This window comes from Choloepus didactylus, chromosome 7 (assembly GCF_015220235.1).
Source record: "Choloepus didactylus isolate mChoDid1 chromosome 7, mChoDid1.pri, whole genome shotgun sequence".
Lineage (NCBI taxonomy): Eukaryota > Metazoa > Chordata > Mammalia > Pilosa > Megalonychidae > Choloepus > Choloepus didactylus.
Window position 1 is genome coordinate 81,791,296 of NC_051313.1, and position 16,285 is coordinate 81,807,580.

General features: G+C 34.3%; 1 protein-coding gene across 45 annotated transcripts in view; it reads right to left on the minus strand.

Moving 5' to 3' along the window:
- Positions 1–16,285, minus strand: part of RIMS1 (regulating synaptic membrane exocytosis 1) — a 567,640-nt gene that overhangs the window by 354,035 nt on the left and 197,320 nt on the right. For 42 of the 45 annotated variants that reach the window (XR_005217800.1, XM_037842314.1, XM_037842363.1 and 39 more), the window contains 2 exons: positions 3,516–3,729; positions 1,034–1,045 (listed from right to left, as the gene is read on the minus strand). Coding sequence is in view for 44 of the 45 variants with exons in the window: in XM_037842314.1 (XP_037698242.1) it covers positions 1,034–1,045; positions 3,516–3,729 (226 nt within the window). In the remaining variant the exon portion in view is untranslated. The remainder of the gene's footprint in view (positions 1–1,033; positions 1,046–3,515; positions 3,730–16,285) is intronic. The other 3 variants (XM_037842364.1, XM_037842321.1, XM_037842315.1) reach the window with 1 other exon arrangement.

The window sequence follows — 16,285 nt, forward strand, 5'->3', positions numbered from 1 at the left end:
GTGATATTTTATTTTTTTTCCTAATACAATGCATTATTGCCTTAAAATAACAGCACCTAAAATGATCTCACATACCACCAATGGTACAGGTAACACTTGTAGTGAAAATAAGACAGCCCTATATAATTGTTCACCCTAATATTTTCCTTTCTTTTTCATAATAGAAATTGATACAATATACTAGCATCAAATTTAGAAACACAAATTAATGTTCATTTTAATTTCCTGCTTGCTACTTATTCACTGCAGTACATATCATTTAAAATTTTTAAATATTTTAAAAAACAACGGCAGCTGAGTTGATGTATTGAACCTAAAATACTTGTTGCCTTAGTCTCATATTTGGACATTAATGAGCTGTGGGAAAGTTGTATTTCATACAAAATAAAGGTGTATAATATAGAAACATAGGACAGGCTAACATGCAGGTTCCACTTGGATTCTTTCTTCCTGAATACAAACAGCCACTGTGCTTCTTATGGCTGATAAGAGTTAAAGTGACTTTTTACTCCATTAGGGAGTGATTTCTATGTGCAAGGGAGAAGGAAAGATAACAGGCAGGTCAATAAGGCAATTCTGCTACTTGTGTTACACAGAAAAATAATTATATTTTGAGTTCTTGATTTTAATTTGATCCAATGTCTCCTCTAGTATATTCCACTCCTTCCACAATAAATGTTCAAACTACCTGACTATACATTTACTATGTGCTGAAAAAGATAGAGCCTGTTAGAGCTTATTGTTCCTGAATGCTGATGGAGTCCTAAAAGAGCTAAGAGGACAAAATGAGCTCATAACATGTCATATTAAAATATCAATGTCCTCATGAACTCAAAACTGTCCAAACTTGCCTATAAATATCAAAATCTGTAATGCTTCTAAGTGTTCACCTTAACGTTTTCATGAGAACTTGTAGTGAACTCTTCCTAGCATACAATTTCTTTTTGAAATATTGTGATTAACTAACAACGCTAAGCAAAACATTTACAACATTATAATAACAAATGATAGAAAAGAAAGCATGGATTCTAACCACTTTGTCCTCCTTTGAGAAAGCATCCACAGAAGCAGAGTAAAGAAAGAAGAAAAAGAGAAAAAAATTAGTAAGGCATACATTACTAATTAACTTAAAGAAAACAATTACCTATTTCTTCAAAGTGTTAAAACACAGTTATTTTGAAAAGTAAATAGTTACTCTTCTTAAAAAATATCCATTATTCAGTCCTGCATTGAAAACGTACAGACACAGGTTCAGATATAGGTTAGACACAAGAGTTGGCCATGATAATTTCGTAAATTTTTAGAACTTGGATAATTAAATCTACATTTAAGACATTATTCAGAAAGAAAGTTATCTACTATCACATGTTATGTACCTCTTACTAAAAAGAAATATTACTGTTAAAATATAGTCACAATTTGGAATCATCTAAGGATAGGAAATGTTTGTAAAAAATATAAATGGGAAGAGAAATATGTTAACTACTGTAGTCATAAACTATTCCCAAAGTCATATATTTATTTGTAATATACATTTCAATATTTATAATGTCATGGAAAATCAACTTTATAGAATTTTTTTGTCTTAAGCCCAAGATTAAATATTTTAAGTTACCTTCCTTTTATTTTGTTCCTTTAAAAATTTTGTCCAAGGTTGGATATGTTTCATAAAGATGAATGAACCTCATTAGGCCCAGGTGTCCTCTCCAAAGTATAAGTAACTGCTAGGTCCATTTCCCTTAAACATAACCTCCTTTATAAAACCAAAATTTGATCTTAATAATTTTGATATATAGTTAACTGTACTGCTACTGGCTTGTCTCAAACCTAAAACGGGAATTTAATTAGATTCAACAGCTATGGGCACTGAGACAGCACTAGCACTCAGCTGACATGGACCCCACTGTTTACTGCCAGCACCTTTTCAGATTGGCCAGTGCCCCTACCACATGGGTTGTTAAAGATTTTGAATATTACCCCCAAATCTTGTCCGTTAGAATGAATTCCAAAGTAGTGTGTTTAAGGGCATTAAAAGGGGAAACTTTACAAATCAATCCTATGCACTTTTTATGGGCCACGCTATTTTGATACCCAAGCTTATTCTAGAAAGACTTTAAGGTGGATTAACGAATAAATTTTTGGAGGGAAAAAGGAAAACTTATGTGACCATAAGAATAGAACCCAACGAAAACTTAAAAAATGCGTGTCAGAAAGGCCCAGATATTATTTTTATTAATTTCTTATAACAACCATGAAGTAATTGTTACTATCCCGTTTCATAGACAAAGAAATTGTTGACAGAATTATCCTCCAAACTCACAGAGCTAATAGTAGTCTCATCTTAAAGTATAAGATGTTATCTATTATATTGAGAATCTTAATTCCATTAGAAAAGATTTTAGAATACCCTACTTAGAACTCAGACAAACTACCAAAAAATTCAATGTCAGTTGGAAGGTTCTTTTTAATTTTAACTGTGATTTTCCCAGTTAGGAAAATATAAAGAGTGTTTAAAACTTTCATGCTATTTTTAAATATAACTTCATGTCATATTAAATTCTATATTTGATGAGATAAGAAATACTTGGGAATTCATCAGGTATTTGATAATCACAGTTGCTCTATATTATATTGCAGAACCTATATCAAAAACCCCACCCAGACATCCCTGTAAGTAATTCTACTGTACTATCATGGGGATATAATAAAATACAACAGTAAAATGTATTCTAGACTAAATATTTGTTAGAATTAGCCTAATATCTTGTAAATAATAATATTTGGCCCTAATATATCAACATTCTAATGCCACAAAAATTGCATATATTTAAAGCACTGACATGAAAGAGAAGTACCTCTAATTTAAGCCAAATAAAAATACTGTATCAGTTATGAGAACATATCTCATAGAGAAGAAAGTGAGGAATGCAAATAAACAAATCCCCCCAAAGTGTATTTTTTATATTCTTTAAATATTTAAATAATTAGATTTAAATGAGATGAACCTAGCATATTTCTTTAACATAATAGCAAATATGAAATTACTCATCATAAATGCTAATGATGCTTTTTATATTATCTTTGGTTAAATTTAAAGCAGCAGTTTACCCTGCATTTTACCTTCATTCAATCTGAAATCAATGTTGCAGAAATTAAAAGTAAACATTTTAACAAGAATTGGTCCATGACAACTTTCAAGAGTTTTATAATTCATGATACTAAATTTGCATTTACTACATTCTTCAGAAGATAAATTTATTCCCACAGGTAATCTGCTTTTATTTTTGAATGGGATTTATGAAGATCTGCACATACTTAAAATACCTTTATATTTTTTTCCATCATGATTCCACTACTAAAACCTTATGAAAACACAAGAACAAAACCTGGAGAGGTGTATTAGTGTGTATATTTACTTATGTGTCTAGTTTATATCAAGCAAGCGTTTTGTTGTTAGGAAGGGTTAACGGATATACTGGCATTCCAGCGCCCCTTGCGGGCACTGGATTACTCACGTTGTTCGATCGCAGAGACACGCGGCCGCCGCAGCGCGCACAAAACTTGGTGCGGCAGTAGGAGCACAGGTGGCCGCACCCATCAGCAAACTTTGTTTTATGGCAAATTCCACAAGTTGGCGCATCATCTTTATGCTCGCCCTGGTAACGCCGCGCTTCTTCTCCTATTTTTCTCACTTGTTCCTTATAGCTTTCAAATTGCTGATGCAATCTCCTGGGCAAAAGAGAAAATGGTGGCAAACTAAATAAGTGATGGAAGACAAAAGCAAAAATAAACAACAACATTTTTTCTTAACAAAATGGGAATGTAGCTATTGAACCAAAGCAAGACGTACAAAGCTATTTTTCCCACTTACCTTACCTCTAAAGGTAAGAAATATACTAGCACATGTTCCACTAGCCCCAATTTTGCTGACTGCCACTGAATCATGTATAATAGATCCTATATAGTCACTGTTCCAAGCAGTGAGATTCATGTACCCACTTCACACCTCTGGTTCTTTTAGACAGGTGGTTTTCAAAATATTTTGACTAAGAACTCAACACTTTACATCTAGCCCCATGTGTGTTTATAAATGAAACAAAAGTTACACAAAATACTTAGCCTAACTATATGATATACTCTGATATTTTCTATTCTATTTTAGTTTAATACCAAATAAAAATTTAAAAAAAGATAAGTCAGTGAATTGATTTCATGATCCACTATCTGAGCATGATGCATGTTTTGAAAAATACTAATTTAAACTGCATTGATAGACAAGCCTTCTTCAACAAAGTATCTTCCTTCACCCCCATTCCTGGAGAATGCTTATCTATTTAGCATTAAGTATCTGATTTCATACAGCAAGTTCGCATATACAATATATTTGAACCTGCTAATCTTTCCATGTCACATTAAGAGTTCCAAAATACATCTTGAAATTACTCAGATTTTTGCATACCCTAATGTTTTGTGTTTTGTTTTAAAAATCTCTATCAGGTTTTATGTATGAGGGTTGCTAACACTCTTTATTGATAACTATTAGCAACCAATCATCAATTTCCCTTAAGAATGCTTACATTTAATACGTATGATTGAAGTCCCCACCTCCCAATCTGTCCAAATCCCTCAATCTTAAATTGGTACAAACAGAAGCTATTTGCTATTCTGTATAGAACATAGAACATCCAGTGAATCTCACAGTGAAATGATGTCTTGGTTTTGTAAATGAGAGCTGAAAGAGTTGTCCTAGGCCCAGCCAATAGTCACTGACTATTTCACCAAACAAGAAACTCCTGGGAAATGGCTGATTAAATGTGTATCTGAGCTAGTTTGCTGGATGTGAGTATTCCCTAGGACACAAAGTACACACGAGCTATTGTTAATTCAGGCAGTTTACTTGATGCTCTCCATGTAAGATAACTGTGGGAACTGGTACTCTCTGGACACACAATAAAATAAGTTAGGCCTAAGCACTGCAGTGTTTGAAGTACTGGCATTCCATTATATTTTTTTTCAATAGCAACAGCTCTGGAGCAGAACATTAACAATCACTTTTAAAATTCTAAAATCCCTTTCTGAGTTGCCAGTTGACACTTTTTCTATTTAATTCCTATAATTAAAGCAAACATACATGCACTAGCACATAACATAATTTAGGATCTGAAATTCTTCCTGACTTAAATGTGAATTAACTTCAGTTCACAGAAGGATTTCTATGATATTTTATTTCAAATGAGTTATTTGACACTAAATTTTTTATGGTTTAAATTCCATTAATCTAGTATCAAGCTGGTGGAAAATAACCATGGATATTTGTTAATTCAAAAGTTACCACACAGATTAACATTGGAAATCTTATAACTTCTATAAAAGAAAATGACTTTTTAAGGAGTGGGAGCAAAGACGTATTTCCAATCAAAGAAACAAAAATAAACTTTAAGCAAAGAAAGAGTAAATTAATAAAGCTTTATTATGAGGGGTACCAAATCAAATATATCTAAATAAATATAAATAAAAAAGAAAAGCTGGGCTAATTAAAGTTTCTCTATAGTTTTATTCTATAATACAGAGCATAGGATATTGGGAAACCTTTTTGGTACAGGACCAGAATGTAAATATTTTACACTTCGCGGGCCATACAGACTCTCTTGTAACCACCCAATTCTGCCTTATAGTGAGAAAGCAACCATAGATAATATGTGAAAGAATGAGTGTGGTTACTGTTCCAATAAAATTTTATTAATAAAAACTGGTTTGCCAGCTCTTAATTTAATCTGCTTTAAGCTAAGAAATAATGGTTAGAAAATCAAAGCCTCATTTCATCTTTAAATTCAAGCACAAAGGCCTTTTATCCATCCAATAGGGTTCTATAAAAATGGCATCTATTTCAGGAAACCTTTTTACAACATGTATGTTTAGGGCAATCACTTCTGAGATGAAACCTTACTATACTACTACAATTTCATAGTATTCCATTTGATCACTCATAAGCCAATTTTTTTTACCATTTTTTTTACCATATATATTTTTTTACCATATATTATTATTATTTCTGTACATGACTCCTCTTTTCTTCCAAACAGTAGAGAGGATTAGAAATGAATAGTTTATCAAGGTAATTAAGACATACACCTCCTTAGTAGTAGCCAATACATATTTACTGAATGGAAATGTCACTTATATATACAATGGAAAAGTTTTTCCTTATTCATTTTAAGAAAATACAAAAACTAAATTCACAAACAAATTCAGACAGGGGAATATATGCATATATATATATATATATGCCAAAGAATCCTACTACTACAAAACAGTGATAATGCTGTATAAAGTATTTTTTAAAAATAGCTTTTAATCCATGGTTGAACTGGAAAGAAAATACAGAAAATTCTCAAAGGACAAAAATGAAATAGGAACAGTAATTCAGAGAGGTAACAAACCTCTAAACCAGATGCTGCCCTCGGTTATCTGGTGAGGCTCTCTGACCAAGAACTTTAGTTTTAATTCTTGAACAAATGACCGAAAATAATCTTTTAGGTAGTCAATCAAAAACAGTTGAAATAGTGTGTGTGATATCCAAACCAGCAGAAGGAAAACATGGAATGAGAAAAAAGTCAACCCAAAAGAAGACAAGAATTGAGATACATAAACAAATATACATAGGCAAGGAAGGCAGAACAATTAGAAACCATGGTATGAGATAATAGCAACAATCTAACACTTAAGAAGTGAAAATAAGTCTAATGGACTACAACATTGTACAAAGACAAAGATGATCACGTTAGATTTTGTAAATCCAACTATTATGGAAATCACAGACATGCTAAGTGGCCATCGTCCAGACCTCACCTACATCCACCTCCTTCTCCCGGGACGTCACAAACAGGCTCAGCAGCCATCCTCTGGCCTTCTGCATTCCCCATCTCCTTTTCTATTCTGAGCCATTCCACAACATCGAGGAGATGTTAAGTCTAATGAAAAGGCCCAGCCAGACCTTAAACCCAGAAACCAGGAACAAGAGGCCCCAAAGGCTTGTAAGAGCAGGAATTCCCAGTGGCAGGGACCCCTCCTCCCGAGGTGGATAAAAACCACGCCCAAACAGCATAGATCGGTCTCTCTCCTCCCGCGCCAAGGAAGTTGGGTGAGCAGAGCTGCCCTCTATCGACAATGACCTGGCGCAGTTTTCAGCCACCCCAGGGGACCAGCCATGATGGGAACTTCTTCCTCTGCTTTGCTGGACTCTCTGTACTATGCAAGTGTCAAGGAGATCTACCTTTTCTGGACTCTATTCTGTAAAATAAAGGTATTATTTGCGGAAAGTTTCTGTTGTGAGCTGAACCTGTGGTCCCACAATGTACATTGTAGCAACTCGCTCCACACCAGCTAAATGAGGTTTTAGAAGAGATGCACCCCAAAATATAAAGATACGGAAAGTTTGAAATAAAAGGATGGAAAAAAGATATTCCAGGGAGAGAGAAAAACAGAAAAAGCTGGTAATGAATTTCAGGGGAAAAGCATTACTAAAGAATAAGAGAGTAACCTACTATTTTAGAAATAGTCTTTTTCATCAGGAATACCTGACAATTCTAAATATAATTGCATGTAATAACATATAAAGCAAAATTTGATAAAACTACTAAGACAAATAGAGAAATCCACCTTCGTAGTGAGGTATTTTTCAAACCGTTCTCTGTAACTGACAAATCAAACATCAAAAATAAGTAACATTGAGAAGATGTGAACAACACAATAAATTTAATCTAAAGGCAATAAGAGTTCCTTCTCCCATATGCCAATATTAAGGGGGTTGGTAAGATGAGGCTTCTTGAGGTATGAAGGTGAGTCTCTAGGTTCTCAGTTTGTCTATGGGAGATCCTGGCAGGGAGTTCTCTCCCAGCCTCAACAAAGATGGGAGAAGAGTTCAATCCCACAGAGTAGGTCCTAAGGAAGGCAGCCACCAGGGGGCAGTGTGCTACCACCAGAGGAACATACCTAAGTGGTCTGGGGCAACTCTCAGCCAAGAGCTTCACTTCACCGTTCATGAAGCCATTAACACAGACCCAAAAACTCCTGCTGGCCCTGTATTGGTTGCCTGTATCCATCTGTACCCTCCTTTCATGTGTATTCAAGAGATTCCTTCCTGGTTCCAGCAACATACCATGTTTAGATACCCAGCAGGGAGGAGGATGACAGAAGAAAGCTCAAGTTCTCTTGTATCTTCAAATCGTTTTTGTCAATGGTTTCCTCCTCTATTTACAAATAAGGCTCCTTATTTTATAGTGAAATAAAAGTCCAATCTAGGACTCTATCAGTCCTTCCAACTTATTTTCTAGTATGTGCCTTCTTTAACTAATAGAAGTTATTAAAAAAAAGAGAGAGAGAAAGGAAGTAACGAAGAAAAGGAAGGAAGTGAGGGAGGAAGGGAGAAAGGAAAAAAGGAAGAAAATAAGCATAAATCCATGACTCCCACTTCCTCAGAATCTATCTACTTTATAACCTTCTGCAATGCTCTACTAAACTCTCTTAAAACTCAACCTTAATGCCATTTTCTCAATTTGTATTCCCCTTACATTACTCTGGTATCTAACACTGTCAAGATGCTGTCTTCATAATAAAATATCCCTTTGGAATCAAGATACTGGTAGTGAAACCATAAACAGCATATTTGTTTTTTGTTTCTGATGTTTTAATGCCTTAATCCATATCAAATGTGACAGTGTTCTATTATGAATAATAAATGGGAATACATATTTTATTATATAGTATTACAGTAAATGTAGGACTACAAATGCAAAACTTTTTTGTGAATTTATTTGTACACTTCAATTTTAGAATTAACAATATATTCTTATTGAGTCACAAGTTTGACAAAATACATAATCACATATCTCAGACTTAAATTATGTCCATAGAGAAAGGAGAAGAGCTTTATAAAATATGTAATGCTTGCTATCAAAACAAAAGCATTGCTATTGAAATCTGGTTTCCTCCCCACATGTGATTTTCCACCATCGTTTTACTATATAGTAATCATTGCATTATTTGTTGTATTATAGTTTAATTTAATTATGTTAGTTTAATTATTTTAATAACTGTGCACCCAATTCAAGAATACCCAACATTCCAACTATAAACAAATCATTTTGGTGATAAATAGTGTATCTTCTGAAGGAAATAAAGATGAATGTTTAAAAAGCTAAATATTTTATACATACAAAATAATTTAAATAGCTAATTGTTAATGACATTCTTACTAATTAATTACAATTTGTTGATCACTTACTATAAATAAGGCACACAGCAAGATGCTGAGTGACTAGTAATAACTGAAAGCAGAAATATTTGTGATCAACATAGCACCTTACTTCTTTGTAATTTTTGTTTTTTCTTTCTCCTTCCCCAAAATGACCAGAGCTAGGAGACAATTCCACCCTACTCCCTGGCTTTCCTTTGTGAAGTCTAGGTACAGAGAGCTGGATTTTCCCAAAGGAGGAGGAGATGGGAGCTAGTCTTTGGGGATTTCAAGTACCAGTGGCAGATCTTGAAGGAAAATGACAGCTTTTTTCGAGATGAAGAGAGGGACAGAGACCAGGGTAGTTTGCATGTAACACCTCAAAATGGAAGACTGATTTGGGGTGTATAACATGGTGGGAGGAAGTGGGTCCCAGAAACAATATGCACAGCCCATGTTTCCCTTCCCAATCTTGGCACAAGCACACTCAGAACCATAAGTTACCAACATGGAGATTAAAGACAGGAGAATTCTTCTGAGAATGTTGCAATGGTTAAGAGCCTTCAGAAGATCTGAGGGATGTCCAGGAGGGAGACCTGATAACGACTGAAGTTGAGTGTTTGGATGGGAGCTTGCTTTTAAATGTTTTCACATTGTTCCCTATTGTTGCACTTAAATTCACACTAACCTTAATAACAAAGCACAGTGTTAGCTTTAAGGAATATACAGACTATTTAGGAAACAAGTCATATGTAAACATAAATTAGCAGTACATGACAGCACACATCAAGAGACAAGGAAGGGCAGTGAGTGATATAGTTGTTAGTAAAGAGGAACAATTCTGGGTAAAATGACCAAGGAGATGGTTTTTGCTTAGACAGTCAAAAAAATCTTCCTAGATTATTTGGAACTTGGGACATTCCCCAAAAATAGTCAAAAGTATGGTAAATGGTAATATTAATAGAAGTACCAAAGCAAAGAATTGGAAAATCATGCTAATATAATAATTAAAAAATTGTGAATGCTCCCAAACTTCTCAGAACACAGGAAATCACATCATCTTTCAGACTGACCATAGCAGCAGATAACAACTCAGTTTACATGCTCTAATGAATGATCGCCCAATAATCAAACATAACTGACTTCAGATTGAAAACAGATGTACAGTGAGAAATTGGCTTGGCACGAAAACACGATTGTCCCCTTTTTAGAGCAACTTCTCTCTGATTCCACACTATGACAGAGTGAATTTCACTACATTTCAGTGGTGACTATGTATTTTAAGGGAAAAATTATGTTTGGAAATATTTATCTCTTGTATCAGAGTTGAGTTGAAAATAAATGTCACTCTCTTTTAAGCAAAAAGATTATAAAGTGAAATTTGGTGCTACAAAATTGCTGGAGGTAATAGGAATAGGGTCTTGGCAACATTTCCAGGAATGACTCCCATAACAAAACACAAAACTAGATTCTCAAAGTGCCTTAGTCAGGAAACTGCAGAATCAGAAAGTGACTGTCCAAATGGCTGGTGCTACAATCCCACTCCCTCAGCTGAGTTGCACTGATCTGGAGGCCACCACCTGAGCTATATCGAACCTGCTAGCAAGACCCCTGTAAAATGGATGTCCAGCATGCTACTGTGGCCCACCATTTAACTCAGTTTCAATTCAAGTCTCATGCAAGTACATTGGATTGGTGGAACCTAAATCACACCAGGAATTCTAGCTGCAAAAGAGTCTAAGAAATTAAGATTTTTTAATGTCTGGTCTCTTCATTAGACTCCTTAGAATGAATATGGTACAGATATTGCAAGAGTCTGTGTTCCATTTCTGCCACAACCCTCTGTTTTATGTCAAATTGCTTAATTTATTCCACTTATCAAGATGAGCAATACCTGAGTCTAGGATTTTACATTTTCCATCCCTCTTTCTTCTTCTTTTTTTTAATTCACCAAGCACACACTACTATGGGAAGCATTTTGCCTCCACTAGGGAATTTCTTTTGATAGATTTAGTCTCCTAAAAAAGTTACATAAACATATATGTTCTTGTGTCTGTCCAGTCCATTTCATCCAGAAAAAAAAATGACTACAAGCATGGCAACTCAAGGTAAAACTCAAGACTCAGTTGAAAGGCACATATAACAATCAAACATGAAAACTTACTTCTCTGGTACATAGCACAAATCCACATCTGTGATTAAAGACCTCATTATTCTTAGCTTGGATTATTTCATCAACGTTCAAACTAGGCTTTCTGCCAATGAGTTCCCTCGTGCTAGTTCATCTATCATACTGACAGAATTATCTTCTAATAAACTGACCTGATTATGTCAATCCACTGCTCAAATATCAATGTCATTCCCCTGTTACCTCTGAAATAGTCCAATTCCTCATCCTTGTGTCCAAGGTGATTTCCCTCTGTTCCCACTTATCTTTCATCATTTCTCACAACTTCTCACACAGCTTGTACCACAGTAACATCAAGCGTTCTCACTAGTTTCCATACACAGTAGAATCTTTCAAACATAAGCTCAACAAACATTTGTTGAACTCCAACTATATAACATGCAATGCTTGTGGCTCTGGGGTTACAGAGAGAAGAATAACATAGGATGGTTAGTTTCAGCTTTTATTTTATTATGTTATTTAAAGCTTTTTGGTAAATATCAGAAAATGGTCCTTTCCTGTTGTATGTGGGGATTGTACTCAGCATTAGAGATTTGTTTTGTCTTTTCTAATTCTAACATAATTTAAACATGGCATTAAGTAAAACAAAACTTGATTTATTTTAGCAAAATGTAACCTTCTAACCTCTATTCACAAAATTAAACGTAATTTGCTATTATTATTGACTAAATTAATTGAGCAATTAATCTTTTGTTAGGAGGAACAATTAGTCTTGTTCAAATAAGTTATAGCGTCTTTGCAAAGTTTTTATATATATTACACATAAATTCCTACATTAAAAGCAAATTGTTCACAGGTGTTTAGCATATAGTATTTTGCAAAAAGTACTCATTACAATTGCAAATTTATGTAATTCAGGTGAAATGACTTTTACAGCAGTGTATTTTCCTTTCAGCTTTGAACTACTTTTGCAACTTGAACCCTTATCAAGTATTATTTAAACTTTTACTTATCGGTAATTTGTTAATCTGAATATACTCAGGTTGATTTTTCTCTTAACAATACTCCAGAGGATATAAAATGCTATTCTGTATTTGAACATGTTGGCTCTTTTTTGAAAGAAGTTTGAATTGTTCTACATTTTACCTTCGTCGTCTGTTTCAGCCCATGTGAATCATTCCTGAAATTTAAGAAATCTGGTTGTACAAGCTTGAAAGCAGTAGGGCCTCCCACTTCTTTGCCAGAACTTGAGGTTAATCACTTTGGCAGCATTTAAACTCCATTCTCAGAGTAAGACAAGATGAAGAAGGCTCCCTAAACCCAGTTTGAAATAGAAATATTTAGGTAAATACAGACATTGGTGGAATCCTAGTGATCATCTGGTACAGTTCTCTCATTTTATAAACGAGAAAACTGATGCCCTTGCTTTAAGCAACTTATATACGGTCATAAAACTGGTTTGTGATAATTAGGACTTCTTTTTCCAGCTTTCCACTGCACCACCCTATCTTCAAATGCTCGTTTAAATTATGGCTGAAAAAATAGAAAGTTGTTGCTTTGTGAGGGGTATTTTCTTGGTGTTCTCAAGCTTAGTATGCATGGGATTATCTAAGGGGCTTGTTAAAAAACAGATTCTTGGACTACCCTTCAATGCTTATGATTCAGTAGGTCTGGGATAAATTCCAGGGATCTTTACTTTTAGTAATCAATCCATATGATTCTGGTGCCAAGTATGCAGACCTCATATAGTTAGGATAAACTTGAAAAGGAAGGCAATTTTTTCTGTAAATCTCTCATCTCACTTCATAAAAATAATCATCATGTAGCTAAATTTTTTAATCATAAATGCACAATTAAGGCTCATGTTTTGACACTGCCTGTATGAAAATACACTAGACTTTTAATTCACAGTTCTCAGGTTTGTGAAAGGCATATTTCTATGCTTACAAAAACTCTGTAATTTTTAATATTACATTTTTAATATTACATTATATGTTTTAACCTACCTATCATTGTTAAAAACTCACTATTTTATGAATTACAGATGTGTACATATTAATAACTTTTTAAAAATAATCTCAGTGTTTTATACAAAGCTTAAACAGACATAATATGGGAGGTACTGCTCTAAACACTTCTGCGATTCAGAAATTTACCCCATATGTTATGAAGTTTTAAAAATGACTACAGTTCCAAAAAGCTGTCGTTCAGTCTGTGTCAAAAAACATGTTTAGACTTCAGTTTGAAAGGAAATATACTTTTTCCTTATTGCAAATGTCCAGCAGATGGCACTAAAGACTTTATTTTTATGTCTAGTCTTTATTTCTATTTTCACATTTAATTATTTTCCTCTAAAACATTTAATGTGTTAAAGAAAATTAGTACATTCAGCAGGGGTGTAACTTATTAGAAAAATGTGTTTTCATCGGTGGCTGGAAAAGACCAAAGGAGAAATTTATAAAATGTTGCAATTTCTGCTCTTTTGTGGTGGACCCTCATTCTACATACCCTTTAAAAAAAAATTATTATATATTAAGGGTTTTGTTATTTATTTATTTATTTATTTATTTTTCCTCCATTTAGCACTGTTAAAAATGTAGCTCATTCAATCAGCATCCCACAGTGTGCTGAAAGCATTGAGATAACACTTAGGAAAAATAAGTGCATAACTGATGATTAGCTATTAGTGTTTTATAGCCTGTTACTTCAGTCAAGCATTTATTTTTAATTCAGTTTTCAATTTACCATAGGAGGCCACTCCTGAGTAAGCATTAAATGAAGATGTCTCAGGACACCGAGGCTCACTAGCATACGTTTAAATTTTTGCTCCTCTTAGATGCATCATCTCTCAAGAAACCCCTTCACTGTGTTCCTGAATTTTGTGAGGCACTGCATGTGTGGAAGATTTGTTTGTTGGGCCCTGGAAATACTGTTTCTCGGTCACAAAACAATATTTCTGCTCTCTAATATTGGAGATAATAGCAGAGGTCTAAAACTGAAACCCAGGTCATTTTAATACTTTGACAAACAGTTTATCTCATTCAGAGCACACTTCAAGAGAAGAAAAAAAAGTGCAAAGGTAAACTTGAAAATGAAGGCAATTTTTCATAAATCTTTCATCTCACCTCATAAAAATAATCTTTTTCATTTAACTATATTTTAATTATAATTGCAAGTCAAATACCAGTCTACCTAATACACAAAGAGTTAACTAAATGTATTAGCAATTTGGAAGAAGACAGTGACACTAAGTGACCAAATCATACCTGCATTTTCAGGAATACAGAACCTACTTTAAATCTTACCTTTGCTCTATTCTTTGTTATTTTCATCAGATTGTTATATTACTTTAGGATAGAAAAACCATAAACCAACCCACTCTAAAACCAGATGCTTTGAGAAGGAATTAAGTATAATAGTTTAGGCACAAACCTGCTGTCAGTCTGCTCAAGATCAAATCTAGTTCTACCTATTTCTTTGCTTCACGACCACAGGGAAATTATTTGAACTCTGTTCCTCAGTTTCCTCACTTACAAACTGGCCATAATAATAGCAACCTCATAAGGATTGTTAAGAAGATTAATTGAGATAATCAATGTAAAGTGCTTAGCAAGTGTCTACACATGGTAAGTGCTCAGTAAATGTTAGCTATTATTATACACAGACATAGATAATACATGAGGGAAGAGAGTATTTTACTTTTAAGTTTCTGAGTCCACTTAGCTGATAACTTTGGGAAGCAGCTATGACTGAAAGGATTTCCTGGCATACGGATAGCAGAATGAGTGACTTAAATGATATATCAACAGACTGCTGATAAGGGGCAGAAAGGTCAATTTATAAAATGAAAGCTATCAAGAAAGACAAGTCCATCAGCATAATTTTTGTGGACTGTAAGGAGATACAACCACCGGGGGGAGCACACATTTGTGTGAAATATTTTCCAGCATTCTTTATGATCATTGCTATTCTGCAACAAACAGAGAAGAAAGAGATTTTAAAATACAATAATTTTAAAAGGGGTATTTTGAACAGGGAAGTATAGACTGCCTGAATCATACATATCCCTGATGCTCTGAAAGAATGGATGGATGAATAATATATACAGAAAACTTCTAAGAAGTCAAGGATATATTTCTTTTTCACTTTAAATGGCTGATACATTTAATCACATTGAATATATCCTTCTCATTAGTGAGTTAAATAAGCTTTGTTGCTTATTCTTCATTTGCATATTTAATTATGATCTGGGATAAAGTGGCTCTGTTACTTGGACAAAGAATCACTACCTTACATTTGTAATAGTCAATAAAAATAATTCCTTTAAAATGTCAATAATCCCATAAACATCTTTACGATGTTTTGTTTCCTAGAAATCACAGAACCATAGGGGTAGATGAGAAATGCAATGCCCCCCTACTTTGTAGAATGTCCAGGGACAAATTCTTCCATTGGTCAAGCTTAGTGCATGCTCATTCCAGTTGCTGGGTTCTGTGTCTGTCCCCCTCCCCAGTAAAATTCCTGTCTTGTCCAGTCAGAGATTTTGCATCTCTCACCTAATCCTTGATAGGGATAATGAACAAGTGTCAGCCCTACTCCCCCAACCCCAAGGAACTGAGTGCAAGAGCATCTTTCTTTGGTTTTGGATTTAATCCATGTTTATGCCAGAGCTTAGGAAGAAAGCAGAGCCCAGATGTTCCAGGGCTAAATTTCCTGGGTACAAATCTTTCCTGGCCTCTTCCTCTGCTAGCCCTGTAGCTTGACAGGTTATTTGACCTAAGCCCCCATTTTTTCATCTGTAAAGTAGAGATGATAATGTCTATACCTTATGGGCTTGTTGTGAGGATTAAAATAGCTAATAGATGCAAAGAACTCAGTAAGGTGTTGGGCAATTAGTAGGTACTCCATAAAATGTTAGATACTTT